The 13,649-nt window shown below is 44.4% G+C and overlaps 1 protein-coding gene across 2 annotated transcripts in view; it reads right to left on the reverse strand.

The window, feature by feature from the left end:
• The window catches only part of LOC144503806 (uncharacterized), a 42,257-nt gene extending 33,510 nt beyond the window's left edge, over window positions 1-8,747 (reverse strand). The window contains exons 1-2 of one of the 2 annotated variants that reach the window (XM_078228719.1): window positions 8,176-8,747; window positions 2,631-2,781 (exon numbers count right to left, since the gene is read on the reverse strand). In XM_078228719.1, coding sequence (XP_078084845.1) covers window positions 2,631-2,772 — 142 coding nt within the window. In that variant the 5' untranslated portion in view covers window positions 2,773-2,781; window positions 8,176-8,747. The remainder of the gene's footprint in view (window positions 1-2,630; window positions 2,782-8,175) is intronic. The other variant, XM_078228720.1, reaches the window with a different exon arrangement.
• Between the last annotated feature and the right edge of the window lie 4,902 nt (window positions 8,748-13,649).

Here is a 13,649-nt window from a genome sequence, read left to right on the forward strand (position 1 = left end):
GACTTTTATCTAAATTGTATTAGTGGTGTCACCTTCTGCATGGGCACTCGTGGGATTGCTTTCAAAGTTTCACACGTATTTCTTTACTAAAATAGGTATGAGAATAGTAACCTAATCAGCTGCAGAAACATGTCTGCATTTGACTAGATTAAATTGGGGGCAATAATTTTTCTAACCACAAGAGCAATAGGAAATATTGAGCTGATTAGAGATTTACGATGAATATTTTCATCAGGCTATCATAGTCTGACATGCATTATCAAGACCTGTACTGAAAACCTTTAGTTTGATCTTTCAAAGAATGCAAGTGGGAAGTGGTAGGGGCAGCGATGCAACTAAGACTGTGGTAAGGAAGGAAATGAACAGCAGGATAGTGCAGCGAACACAATGTGGTAGAGGATTGGACACAGTAAGAGTTTTAACAACACCAGGTTAAAGCCCAACAGGTTTATTTGGTAGCAAATACCATTTGGTATTTGCTACCAAATAAACCTGTTGGACTTTAACCTGGTGTTGTTAAAACTCTTACTGTGTTCACCCCAGTCCAACGCTGGCATCTCCACATCATGACTACCGTAGAGGTTTGGGGCAGGTTAGGGAAGAAGCACTGTGTAGGATGGGAGTAACTGCTGTGGGGCACATTTTCTTCTGTAACCTCAATGCATTACAAGTCCATAATCTTTTCCCTATTACACCATAGCACTCAACATCAGAATTGAAATAAAAGAGAAAAAGAGAGAAAGACAAGAGGAGTTAAATACAAGGTAGTAAAGAGACAACATATCCAGGTGAGGCAGACTGTTGAGCAGTGACAAAGAGTGACAAGTAAAATATTAACCAGTTTTTCCCACTTGTTGTGTGCCATGCCATAGAAAAAGCAACAATAGTTAAAATCTGTGTACTTTTTTTCCATCTTTTTCTATGAGAATTTTCTAGCTCCATATTTAAATTGACAGTTGCTTGTGTAAACCGATGATGCTCAAATTAATCCCTCCTACCTTGAAGTCCTGACTGAAAAGGTGTAAATACAACGTGACAATTTCCATTATAAAAATCTGAAGATGGGAATTTATACGAACTTGCATAAAAATAATTGGCCACAATACTACATTTGGGCTCCAAGATTTTAAGTAAAATATGGTGTGACCCTCCCTCTGCTGGTACTAACTGGAAACGTAGTAAATAATTAGAATAGTAACAGGCAGGACTGGTGACAAGACAGATGGAAGTTAATATATAAAATTTAATACACTGTGCAGTGATTCATTTTGATAGAAAGATTGATAGAAGGTGATCTAAACTAAACAATTTTAAAGCAGATACAGGAGCAGAGAGGGTGTTTGTAGAGGAGGTTTTAGAAAGTGGCAGAAGTTAGTGTCAAAAAGCACATGGGATCCTTGGCTTTATAAATTGAGGAACTGAGCAGGGAATTTATGAAATACTTTATAAAATACTGGTCAGGGCCCAACTGCCATATTGTGGTCAATTCTGGGAACACACTTTACATCAATGCTTTACAATGGGTGCTGAGCAGATTTACTAGAATTATCAGGGATGGCCGACTGTTATCTGGATGGGCTAGAGAAACTAAGGTTGCTTTCCCCAGAGGAGATAAGATGAAGAGGAAACCTGAAAATATTCAAAATCATTAGGTGTTTTTGAAGAGTAAACAAGAGAAACAGTTTCCAGTGGGAAAAGGTCAATAATCAGAGAGCACAGATTTAAGGGAACAGGCAAAAGAACCTTCACTGTTGCCGGGTCCTCAGGACTGCAGTGGTTCAAGACGACAGGTCACCACCACCTTCTCAAGGGCAATAGGGACAGGGAAAGTTTACAATTGTCCAGTCTTTCTTCATAAGACAGCCTGCCCAAACCTTCTCTGAACTGCTTATCCAAAATAAGGAGACCAATATATACACAGTACGCCAGGTGTGAGTCTCACCAATCCCCTGTATAACTGAAGCATAGCCTCCCTAATGCTGTATTCAATCCCCCTTGAATAAAGTATAACATTCTATTAGCTTTGCCAATTATTAACCTTTTGCAATTTATGCACCAGGACACCCAGATCCCTCTGCGTCTCAGAGCTTAAGACCTTAACTTCAGACAACACAACAGCTCGACTTCAAACACACTAGGCCTCCACCAAACAGACTGATTGAACCTATCCAATTTTTATAAGCATTGTTTCTATTTTCCTTGTAACTAACTAATCTTTGTGTGTGTATTACTGACTATCTTTACCTCAGTAACTTCCAGAGCAATGATGTGAAATAAGCTAACCTTTTCCTTTTCAAGTATAATGGTTTTGCTGCTGGGTTCATTTTAAATTGAATTACTCACTCCAAGAGTAAAATATACAAATAGACACATACACACAACACATTGGTCATGGATAACCTTGTGGAAACACTTTTCAAAAGAGTCTGTGAGAGTAACCCTCACTTATATTTAGATAATTTAAAACTGAAAATACAATTTTATTAAGTTGGATACTTAAGTACCACCAAATTTCTAAATCAGAAAACTTGAATGCAAACACCAACAGATTGTTGCATAAATGGGTTGAGCAAGGTCAGGTTTGCGAGATGTGCAGAAAATAGCAGAGTCAAGGAAAACAGAACACTTACTGAGAATCTTGGTCTTAATCTTAGAGATCAGAGATGCATTGTATTTTGTCTTTTTTAAAATACCATTGCGTTTTTCCTTCATTTTGCCAGAGAAGTCCAAATGGCTGGTGTTTACAGTTACATTCATCACGTCACTTTCCATAATTTAAACCTGAAAGAAAAATATAGCACGTAATTCCACTCTCATAAAATAAACAATAAAATGGTACACCTATTATAAATATTAATGACAATTCTACTTGCCCATACAATTATAGAATACACAACACAACCAATCAATACCGTGTTTACAACCCACACACCCTTCCTGACATACTGATGGCAGTGCGCAGTCCCATGAACTGAAAGCACGCCTAACTGAAAGAGGGGCAGATTTTCATCGGAAATGTTAGAAGTGATTTCGAACAACTTATAGGAAGGAATGCAGGAACAGGGAGTTGGCCATGGATGTCCTCTAGCTCCTTCCACTATCAAATGAGACAACATCTGGTCTGTGACCTAACACCAAGTATTTGTCTTTGCCCCATATCCTTTAATAAATTTGCTAAGCGATTTGAGTAATTTCCATTTGCAGAAATGAGTTCCAAACTCCTTTTCACCCTTTGCCTGTAAAGGTGTTTTCCTCCTCATACTAGGCAAGCCTTTTTGGTTATATTTTATAACTGACACCACCCCCAGCCATCCCTACCCCAGTCTCTTTGAACCTCCAGCATTTCTAGCCTCTGGAACAAATCCCATTCTAACTTTGTAGGCTCAAGTGGATGACCTCACATTTGCCTCCACCGAACCCATTTGTCACAGTTTTGCCCACTTAATCTATCAAGATCTTTGTAAGTTTATGCTAACTTCTATATTCCTGGAAATAATTCACAATTGTTTTGAATAATTTTTTTTGGGGGGAAAGGAATGCACAGAATTTCTATTAGAAGGTTGCGAAAGGGAAGAGAGGGCCAGCTTGTCCATTTCTTTCCCCTAAAAATATAATTTATTCAAAAATTGTGAATATGTGTTACAATTCATAATTGGCAACACATGAAGTGCAACATAGATCAGCTTCTTTCAATGCATGAGGTGTCTGATTACACTTACTATTACAGTTATAATTACAATGTACCATCATTGCATGTCAAACCTTTTCCAGCCTCTCGGTAGGAGGGCCTCAGAAGCTGCCTTTCCCTACTGAGCCCTTTATGACTGCTTCCTCGAACATTAATGCTTCTGTACGGCAAAGTTCAGAACTTGCATCCCCAATACAGGAGTTGGGACGTCTTGTTGAAGTTGTACAAGACATTGGAGGCCACATTTGGAATACTGTGTGCAATTCTGGTCGCCCTATTATAGAAAGGATATTATTAAACTAGAAAGAGTGCAGAAAAGATTTACTAGGATGCTACCGGGACTTGATGGATTGAGTTATAAGGAGAGGCTGAATAGACTGGGACTTTTTTCTCTGGAGCGTAGGAGGCTGAGGGGTGACCTTATAGAGGTCTATAAAATAATGAGGGGCATAGACAAGGTAGATAGTCAATATCTTTTCCCAAAGATATTATACGGTAGCACAGTGGTTAGCACTGCTGCTTCACAGCTCCAGGGACCTGGGTTCGATTCCCGGCTCAGGTCAGTGTGTGTGTGGAGTTTGCACGTTCTCCTCGGGTCTGCGTGGGGTTTCCTCCGGGTGCTCCGGTTTCCTCCCACAGTCCAAAGATGTGCGGGTTAGGTTGATTGGCCATGCTAAAATTGCCCCTTAGTGTTCTGTGATGCGTAGGTTAGAGGGGTTAGCGGGTAAAATATGTAGGGATATGGGGGTAGGGCCTGGGTGGGATTGTGGTCGGTGCAGACTCGATGGGCCAAATGGTCTCTTTCTGCACTGTAGGGTTTCTATGATTCTATGAAAGATAGGGGAGTCTAAAACGAGAGAGCATCGGTTTAAGGTGAGAGGGGAGAGATACAAAAGTGTCCAGAGGGGCAATTTTTTCATACAGAGGGTGGTGAGTGCCTGGAACAAGCTGCCAGAGGTAGTAGTAGAGGCGGGTACAATTTTATCTTTTAAAAGGCATTTAGATAGTTACATGGGTACGATGGGTATAGAGGGATATGGGCCAAATGCGGACAATTGGGATTAGCTTAGGGGTTCTAAAAAAAAAGGGCGGCATGGACAAGTTGGGCCGAAGGGCCTGTTTCAATGCTGTAAACCTCTATGACTCTAATTATTTACCATCTATATTAATGACACACATGACAGCATGGTAATGTATCCAAGTTTGCTGATGATAGATTGTGAGGTGGAAAAGTAAGCGATGAACATACAAACATATGCTTTCGGGGGAGTTGGCCCCTCGAGATTGCACCACCTTCAATAATGTGGAGATGCCGGCATTGGACTGGGGTGGCACAGTAGGAAGTCTCAACACCAGGTTAAAGTTCAATAGGTTTGTTTGGAATCACGAGCTTTCGGAGCACTGCTCCTTCCTCAGGTGAGTCGAGGGGCATCGAGACTCAAAATGTTGGCTCCATTCAATCCCGAGATGCTGTCAGACCTGCTGAGATTTTCCAGCATTTTTTATTTTTACTCCAGATGTGGTCTTACCAGTACTCTATATAACTGAAGCACAACCTCCCCACTTTTGTATTCAATTCCCCTCACATTAAATAATAATTCTAATAGCTTTCTTAATTACTTGCTGTAACTGTATACTAACCTTTTGTTATTCATGTACCAAGACACCCAGATCCCTTTCACTATTTAGATAATATGGTATTTTATTCATCCTGCCAAAATGTACAATTTGACATTTTTCCACATTATATGCCATTTGCCAGATCTCTGCCCACTCACTTAACTGATTTATTTATTTTTGTTACCTCCTTATGTCACAACTTACTTTCCTATCTAACCTTGTGTCATCAGATTTGGCAATCACTCCATCCATCAAAGTCATTTGGTAAATTGTAAACAGTTGAGGCCCCAACAATGATCCCTGTCGCACACCACTCGTTACATCTTGCCAACCTGAGAAAGACCCATTTATGCTTACTCTATGCTTCCTGCTATCCAGCAAATCTCCTATCCATGCCAATATGTTACCTGCAACAGTATTTTTTTTTCCGCAATAACCTTTGGTGTGGCACTTTATCAAATGCATTCTGGAAGTCTAAGTACAGTACATCCATCAATTCCTCTTTATCCACAGAACAGGTTACTTCCTCAAAGAATTCCAATAAGTTGGTAAACATGACTTCCCTTTACCAAACCATGATGACTCTGCCTGATTTCTTGAACTTATCCAAGTGCCCTGTTATAACTTCTTTAAGAATAGCTTCTCACATTTTCTCTCTGACAGATGTTAGGCTAACTGGCCTGTAGTTTCCCATTTTCAGCTCCCCTGTTTTTGAATAATGGAGTTACATTTGCTATCTTCCAATCTAATTGGACCTATTTTGATTTGATTTATTGTCACATGTATTAACACAGTGAAAAGTATTGTTTCTTGCGCACTATACAGACAAAACATACCGTTCATAGAGAAGTAAACGAGAGAGTGCAGAATGTAGTGTTACAGTCATAGCTAGGGTGTAGAGAAAGATCAACTTAATGCAAGGTAAGCCCATTCAAAAGTCTGACAGCAGCAGGGAAAAAGCGGTTCTTGAGTCGGTTGGTACGTGACCTCAGACTTTTGTATCTTGTTCCCGAAGGAAGAAGGTGAAAGAGAGAATGTCTGGGGTGCGTGGGGTCCTTAATTATGCTGGCTGCTTTGCCGAGGCAGCGGGAAGTGTAGACAGACTCAGTGGCTGGGAGCTGGTTTGCGTGATGGATTGGGCTACATTCACGACCTTTTGTAGTTCCTTGCGGTCTTGGGCAGAACAGGAGCCATACCAAGCTGTGATACAACCAGAAAGAATGCTTTCTATGGTGCATCTGTAAAATTTGGTGAGAATCGTAGCTGACATGCCAAATTTCCTTAGTCTTCTGAGAAAGTAGAGGCGTTGGTGGGCTTTGGGGTACCAGGACAGGTTGTTGGTGATCTGGACACCTAAAAACTTGAAGCTCTCGACCCTTTCTACTTCATCCCCATTGATGTAGACAGGGACATGTTCTCCCTTACGCTTCCTGAAGTCGATGACAATCTCCTTTGTTTTGTTGACATTGAGGGAAAGATTATTGTTGCCGTATCAGTTCACCAGATTCTCTATCTCATTCCTGTACTCTGTCTCATCATTATTTCAGATTCGACCCACTACGGTGTTGTCAGCAAACTTGAAAATCGAATTGGAGGGGAATTTGGCCACAGTCACAGGTGTATAAGTAGTAGGGGGCTGAGAACACAGCCTTGTGGGACACCGGTGTTGAGGATGATTGTGGAGGAGGTGTTGTTGCCTATCCTTACTGATTGTTGTCTGAGTTAGGAAGTTCAGGATCCAGTCACAGAGGGAGGTGCTGAGGCCCAGGCCACTGAGTTTCATGGGAATAATGGTGTTGAAGGCTGAGCTGTATTTAATAAATAGGAGTCGGACATAGGTGTTCTTGTTATCTAAGTGTTCCAGGGTTGAGTGCAGGGCCGGGGAGATGGCATTTGCTGTGGACCTGTTGCGGTGATAGGCAAACTGTAGTGGATCCAGGCAGTCCGGGAGGCTGGAATTGATTCGTGTCATGACTAACCTTTCGAAGCACTTCATAATGATGGATGTCAGAGCCACCAGGTGATAGTCATTAAGGCACGCACCTACTCTGAATCTGGGGCGTTTTGGAAAATTAAAACCACTGCATCAACTATCTCACCAGTCACTTATTTTAAGACTCTAGGATGAAGTCCTTGAAGACCCGGACTAATAATTTACTTAGTGTCACTTCCCTGGTGACTGTAATGTTCCTCCTTCCTTTCCAATTCCTGATTTATAGCTGCTTCTGGGATCTTACATATATCCTCTATAGTGAAACAAGAAGAGAATGCTAGAAAAGGTTGGAAAGCCAGCAGGAAGAATTGGGCATGTGCCAGGAACCCAGCAGGGACCCAGTACTCATGTGCAGCTCCTCCTGACGCATTTCCAGTTGGTGTTCAAGCTAATGTCACAAGACCTCATTGACACACTGGCGGTTATCATTGCTATCTCACAGCGCCAGAGACCTGGATTTAATTTCAGCCTTGGGTGACTGTGGAGTTTGCACGTTCCTCCAGTGTCTGCGTGGGTTCCCTCTGGCTGCTCCGGTTTCCTCTCTCAGTCCAAAAATGCACAGGTTAGGTGGACTGGCCATAGTAAATTGCCCCTCAGTACCAGGGAGATTAGCAGGGTAAATACGTGGGGTTACAGGAATAGGGCCTGGGTGGGACTGTTGTGGGTGCAGACTCAATGGGCCAAATGGCCTCTTTCTGCATTGAAGGGATTCTATGATTCTAACTACCTAGCTGATCTGGCAACATCTGTAGGAAGTTGTTCTTGTTTTAGATCATCTGCAATATTTTGCTTATTTCCTCTATACTGAAGATTGACACAAAATACCTACTCAATCTATCTGCTATCGCAGACCAATCTGAAGAGTGATATTTACCTTTACAAACACCAAGATGAAGGCTCTGTGATTGAATGCTCTCACACACGCCAAGTCTCGCCCTGTTCAGAGTTTTCTTTCTCGCCCCCCTGCTTTATTTTGTTCTCCTTCCCTCTCTCGCTTTAGACCAACCGTCCTCTCCCCTTGCCCCCAACCCACCTCCTCCTCTGTTGCCCCAGTCCAGTCCCCTACCTTCAATTCAGTCCAGTCTGTCTTGCCCGAGACCAGTCCTGCTCGCTCTCTTGCCCCAGTTCTCACCTTCTCTCTTACCCCAGTTTTTTCTCCCTTTTCTGCCCGTTTTCTCTCTTGCCCCAGTCCTCTCTCTCTCTCACCCCAGTCCTCCCTCTCTCTCACCCCACTCCTCCCTCTCTCTCTCTCACCCCAGTCCTCTCTCTTTCTCTCTCTCGCCCCAGTCCTCTCTCTTTCTCTCTCTCGCCCCAGTCCTCTCTCTCTCTCGCCCCAGTCCTCTCTCTTTCTCTCTCTCGCCCCAGTCCTCTCTCTCTCTTGCCCCAGTCCTCTCTCTCTCTCTCTCCCTCACCCCAGTCCTCTCTCTCTCTCTCACCCCAGTCCTCTCTCTCTTGCCCCAGTCCTCTCTCTCTCTCGCCCCAGTCCTCTCTCTCTCTCTCTCACCCCAGTCCTCTCTCTCTCTCTCACCCCAGTCCTCTCTCTCTCTCTCACCCCAGTCCTCTCTCTCTCTCTTGCCCCAGTCCTCTCTCTCTCTCACCCCAGTCCTCTCTCTCTCTCTCTCTCTCACCCCAGTCCTCTCTCTCTCTCTTGCCCCAGTCCCCTCTCTCTCTCACCCCAGTCCTCTCTCTCTCTCTCTCTCACCCCAGTCCTCTCTCTCTCTCTCTCACCCCAGTCCTCTCTCTCTCTCTCTCTCACCCCAGTCCTCTCTCTCTCTCTCTCTCACCCCAGTCCTCTCTCTCTCTCTCTCACCCCAGTCCTCTCTCTCTCTCTTGCCCCAGTCCCCTCTCTCTCTCACCCCAGTCCTCTCTCTCTCTCTCTCTCACCCCAGTCCTCTCTCTCTCTCTCACCCCAGTCCTCTCTCTCTCTCTCTCGCCCCAGTGTTTTTTTCTCTCTCCGCCGCCGGTTGGAATTTTCCTCCGCGCGGCACAAACCCAAAATTAAAAAACAACAATGGCTCTGATTGGTGAAGCAGAGCGCACGCGCATACGGCTGCCGGGAGCAGACACTTTCATTGGTCCATCGAGTGCAGGGATTGGGACACGTGGCGGCCTGTCCGCCCTTTCAATTGGTCTGCTCTGGAGAGAGAGCAGGGTAGGAGGGGGCAGCGGGAGGGCGGGGCGGCGGGAGCGGGAGGGCGGGGCGGCGGGAGCGGGAGGGCGGGGCGGCGGGAGCGGGAGGGCGGGGCGGCGGGAGCGGGAGGGCGGGGCGGCGGGAGCGGGAGGGCGGGGCGGCGGGAGCGGGAGGGCGGGGCGGCGGGAGCGGGAGGGCGGGGCGGCGGGAGCGGGAGGGCGGGGCGGCGGGAGCGGGAGGGCGGGGCGGCGGGAGCGGGAGGGCGGGGCGGCGGGAGCGGGAGGGCGGGGCGGCGGGAGCGGGAGGGCGGGGCGGCGGGAGCGGGAGGGCGGGGCGCGGCAGCGGACAGACACTTCCGATTGGCTATACATGTTCACGTGGTACTCAGGCCCAGCCTGGGCGGTGACTTCTGTTGTGTCCGTTAGCGCAAACATCGATTGGAAATGCGTCAGGAGGAGCTGCGCGCGGAGCGGGTCTCTGGCGCATGCGTATTTCTGTCTTTCCAGCTGGTACCTGGAGTTGAGGGCTGTGGAGAGTTTAAAAGCAAGTTAGTGCGGATGCTGGATTCTGCAACCAGAAGAGAAAATGCTGGAAAATCTCAGCCGGTCTGGCAGCATCTGTAAGGAGAGAAAAGAGCTGACATTTCGAGTCCAGACGACTCTTTGTCAAAGTTAAAAGGCATGCTGCTGTGACTGTAGAGTTTGTTTTGTACTCTATCCATGTCCTGCAAATTGCACTGCCCGGGTGGCTTGACACGTCGCCATAACCTTTCCATACAGATCTCACATTTGTTGGGGAATGGGTTGGAGAGGGGGTTCCCTATGTAATTGGTTAGCTTAGTTAGGAGCTGGTGTGGCTCTCCATCTATATCATGGGTTCAAGTCCTATATTAAGTAATACGACTGTTCCTTGAATTTTTTCAAATTTCCTTTTACTGTTATCAATTTTTTTCTAGTGCCCTTAAACTAAACAATCAGTTCTGAGTTTGTTGGGAAGTTAATTTCATAAGAACAGGAAAACGTGTGGGTGGCACAGTGGTCAGCACTGCTGCCTCACAGCGCCTGGGACGTGGGTTCGATTCCGGCTTTGGTCACTATGGAGTTTGCATGTTCTCCCCATATCTGTGTGGGTTTCCTCTGGATGCGCCAGTTTCTTCCCACAGTCTAAAAGATGTGCAGGTTAGGTGGATTGGCTATGCTAAATTACACCCTAGTGTCAGGGGGATTAGGTTAAATAGGGCCTAAGTGTGTTTGTTGCTGGTGCAGGCTTGGTAGAGTGCAGAAGGAGGCCATTCAGCCTATGATTCTAGGAGTAGGCCATTCAGCCCCTTGAACTTGCTCTGCCATTCAATAAGATCATGGCTGATCTGTGGCCTAACTCCATGTACCTGCCCTCGGCCCAAATTTCCTAAATTCCCCTGCTCAATAAAAAAGTCTTTCAGATTTAAACCTAACAATTGAATCAGCATCCACTGCTGTTTGAGGAAGAGAATTCCAAACGTCCACCACTCTCTGCGTGGAGAAGTGTTTTCTAACATCTCTCCTGAACAGCTCGGCCCTAATTTTTAGATTATGGCCCCTGGTTCTAGAGCCTTCAACTAGTGGAAACAATTTACCCTTTTCCACCCTGTCCTTCCCTGTAAATATTTTGTAGTCTTCTATCAGATCATCCCTCAACCTTCTGTATTTGAGAATAAAGGCCTAATTTGTCCAATCTCTCCTTGTAACTTTAACCCTGAAGTCCAGGGATAATTCTTGTAAACCTGCATTGAACTTCCTCCAGGGCCAAAACATCCTCCCTAAGGTGTGGTGCCCATACCTGTTCCCAGTATGCTAAATGGTGTCTAACTAGGGTTTTGTACAACTGCATCCCTATACTCAAGCCCTTTAGATATGAAGGCTAGCATTCAGTTAGCCATTTTCTGCATCTGTTTGTGGCATTTTAAGGAGCTAGTCTCCTGAACCCACAAATCTCGTTGGATATCCACTGAATTTAACTTTGTGCCTTCTGTAAAATACTCTGATCTATCCTTTTTTGATCTGAAATGGATAACCTCACACATTTATGTTAAAATGCATTTGCCACAGCTTGGCCCATTCACCCAACCTATCAATATCCTGTTGTAGTTTTGTGCTGTCCTTATTGGACAATGCTGCCAATTTTGTGTCACATACAAATTTGGATATTTGACTTTTTATGCCATTATCTGAGTCATTAATGAATATTATAAATAACTGAAGCCCCAAGACATCCCTGCGAGATACCACTAGTCATATCCTACCAATTTGAGTAATTAGCCATTACCCAGCTCTCTGTTTCTTGTTGCTCAACGAATTTCCTATTCATTTCAGCAATCTACCTTCGATTCCATGAGCTTCCACCTTAGCTATAAATCACTTATGCGGGACTTTATCTAAAGTCTTCTGGAAGTCCATATAAAGGATGTCCATCGACTTCCCTCTGTCCACCATCTGTGTCACCTCTTCAAAGAATTCTGAGAGGTTTGTCAGACATGACCTACCCTTCATGATGCCATGCTGACTCTTCCCTGATGAAGTGAAATTTCTCGGTGACCCTACCTTTGATTAATGACTCCAACAATTTCTCCACCACAAACGTTAAACTAACTGGTCTGTAATTTCCTGGTTTCTCTCTGTCACCCTTCTTAAAAAGTAGAGTGACAGAAGCCAATTTCCAGTCCAGGGGTACGACTCCTGAATGAAGGGAACTCTGAAAGGTTTTAGTTAGGACTCCGGCAATGTGTTCTATTGACTTTAACATGATGGAAACCATCAAGTCCTGGGGATTTGTCACTCTTTAGTTCCATTAGTTTCCCCATTATTGATGATACACTTAAAATAATTCTACTTAGACCCTGTCCCTGATCCTCTGTTAGTTTCCTTGGTATGGCAAGCTATCCTCCCTTTCGCCAGGGTCATTGACAACATTCCTACCCTCAGTCTTCAGTGGGCCAATCCTGCTTTTAACCAGTCACTTCCACTTTATGTAACGATAAATTCTGTTGTCATTTATCTCCCTTGCAAGTTTTCTTACATAGTCTCTTTTTGCCACTCTTATAAGCCTCTTTGTGGCTCTTTGTTGGTCTTTGTATTTTCCCATTCTGTGAGATCTGTACTTTTCTTTGCATTCTTATGAGCCGTTTCTTTTAATTTTATGCTGTCCCTAACATCCTTAGAAGGCCATGGCTGTTTATTTTGTGAGACGGAACTTTTCCTTCTCATGGGCATAAACTGCTTCTGAATAGCATTAAATGTTTCTTCGAATACCCTCCACTGTTCCTCAGTTGTTCTACCCGTGAGCATAATGTCCCAATATATTGTGAACAATCGTTGCCTCATCCCATTAAAGTCTGCCCTGCTCAAATCCAAAATTTTAGTATCCGATCTTTGCTTATCTTTTACAAATGCTACACTAAACTTGATCATGTTATGATCACTGTTTGGCAAGCGCTTATGAACAACTAGGTCACTAATTCAGGTTCATTTCTCAGTACTAGATCCAGTAATACCTGACCCCTTTTCACATCCAAGACATGCTGACATAGGAAACTACCCTGGATACACTCCAGAAATTCATAACCTTCCCCATCTATGTTAAGATTAAAATCACCCATTAGTACTACTCTGCTTTTACTAAATAGTGGCCTAATTTCAGCATTTATATCGTCTAGAACTTCCAAGCATTCATCAGGTGGTCTATATATGACACCTATTGTGGTTTTGGTTCCTTTATGCTTCCTCAGTTCCACCCATAGGGTCCCAACTGGAAGCTTTCCTCTAATTACATCCTTCCTCACCATAGAAGTGATTCTGTTATTGATCAGAATTGCCTACTCCACCCCCTCTGACGTATTCTCTGTCCCTTCTATATACTGTATAACCTGGTATGTTTAGTTCCCAGTCCTGACCATTCTGCACCCTTGTCTCAGTAATGGCTACTAAATCATCGTTACCAATTTGAATCTGTTCTTGCAGCTCATTCAGTTTGTTCCTTACACTCCATGCATTAGCGTAAAGAATCCTAATTTTGGCTGTACACTCTATCTCATCCTTCAGCATCTTTTTTATTGTTTCTACCTCCTGACTCACTCAATACACCTTCTGTACTTTCGCCGTTCTTTAAATTTAAACTGGCCTTGCTGATTGTCCTATTGGCCTCTATTTTCTCCTTGCATACTGACCTGCTGCTCCGATTCC

This window comes from Mustelus asterias, chromosome 14 (assembly GCF_964213995.1).
Source record: "Mustelus asterias chromosome 14, sMusAst1.hap1.1, whole genome shotgun sequence".
Taxonomy (NCBI): Eukaryota; Metazoa; Chordata; class Chondrichthyes; order Carcharhiniformes; family Triakidae; genus Mustelus; species Mustelus asterias.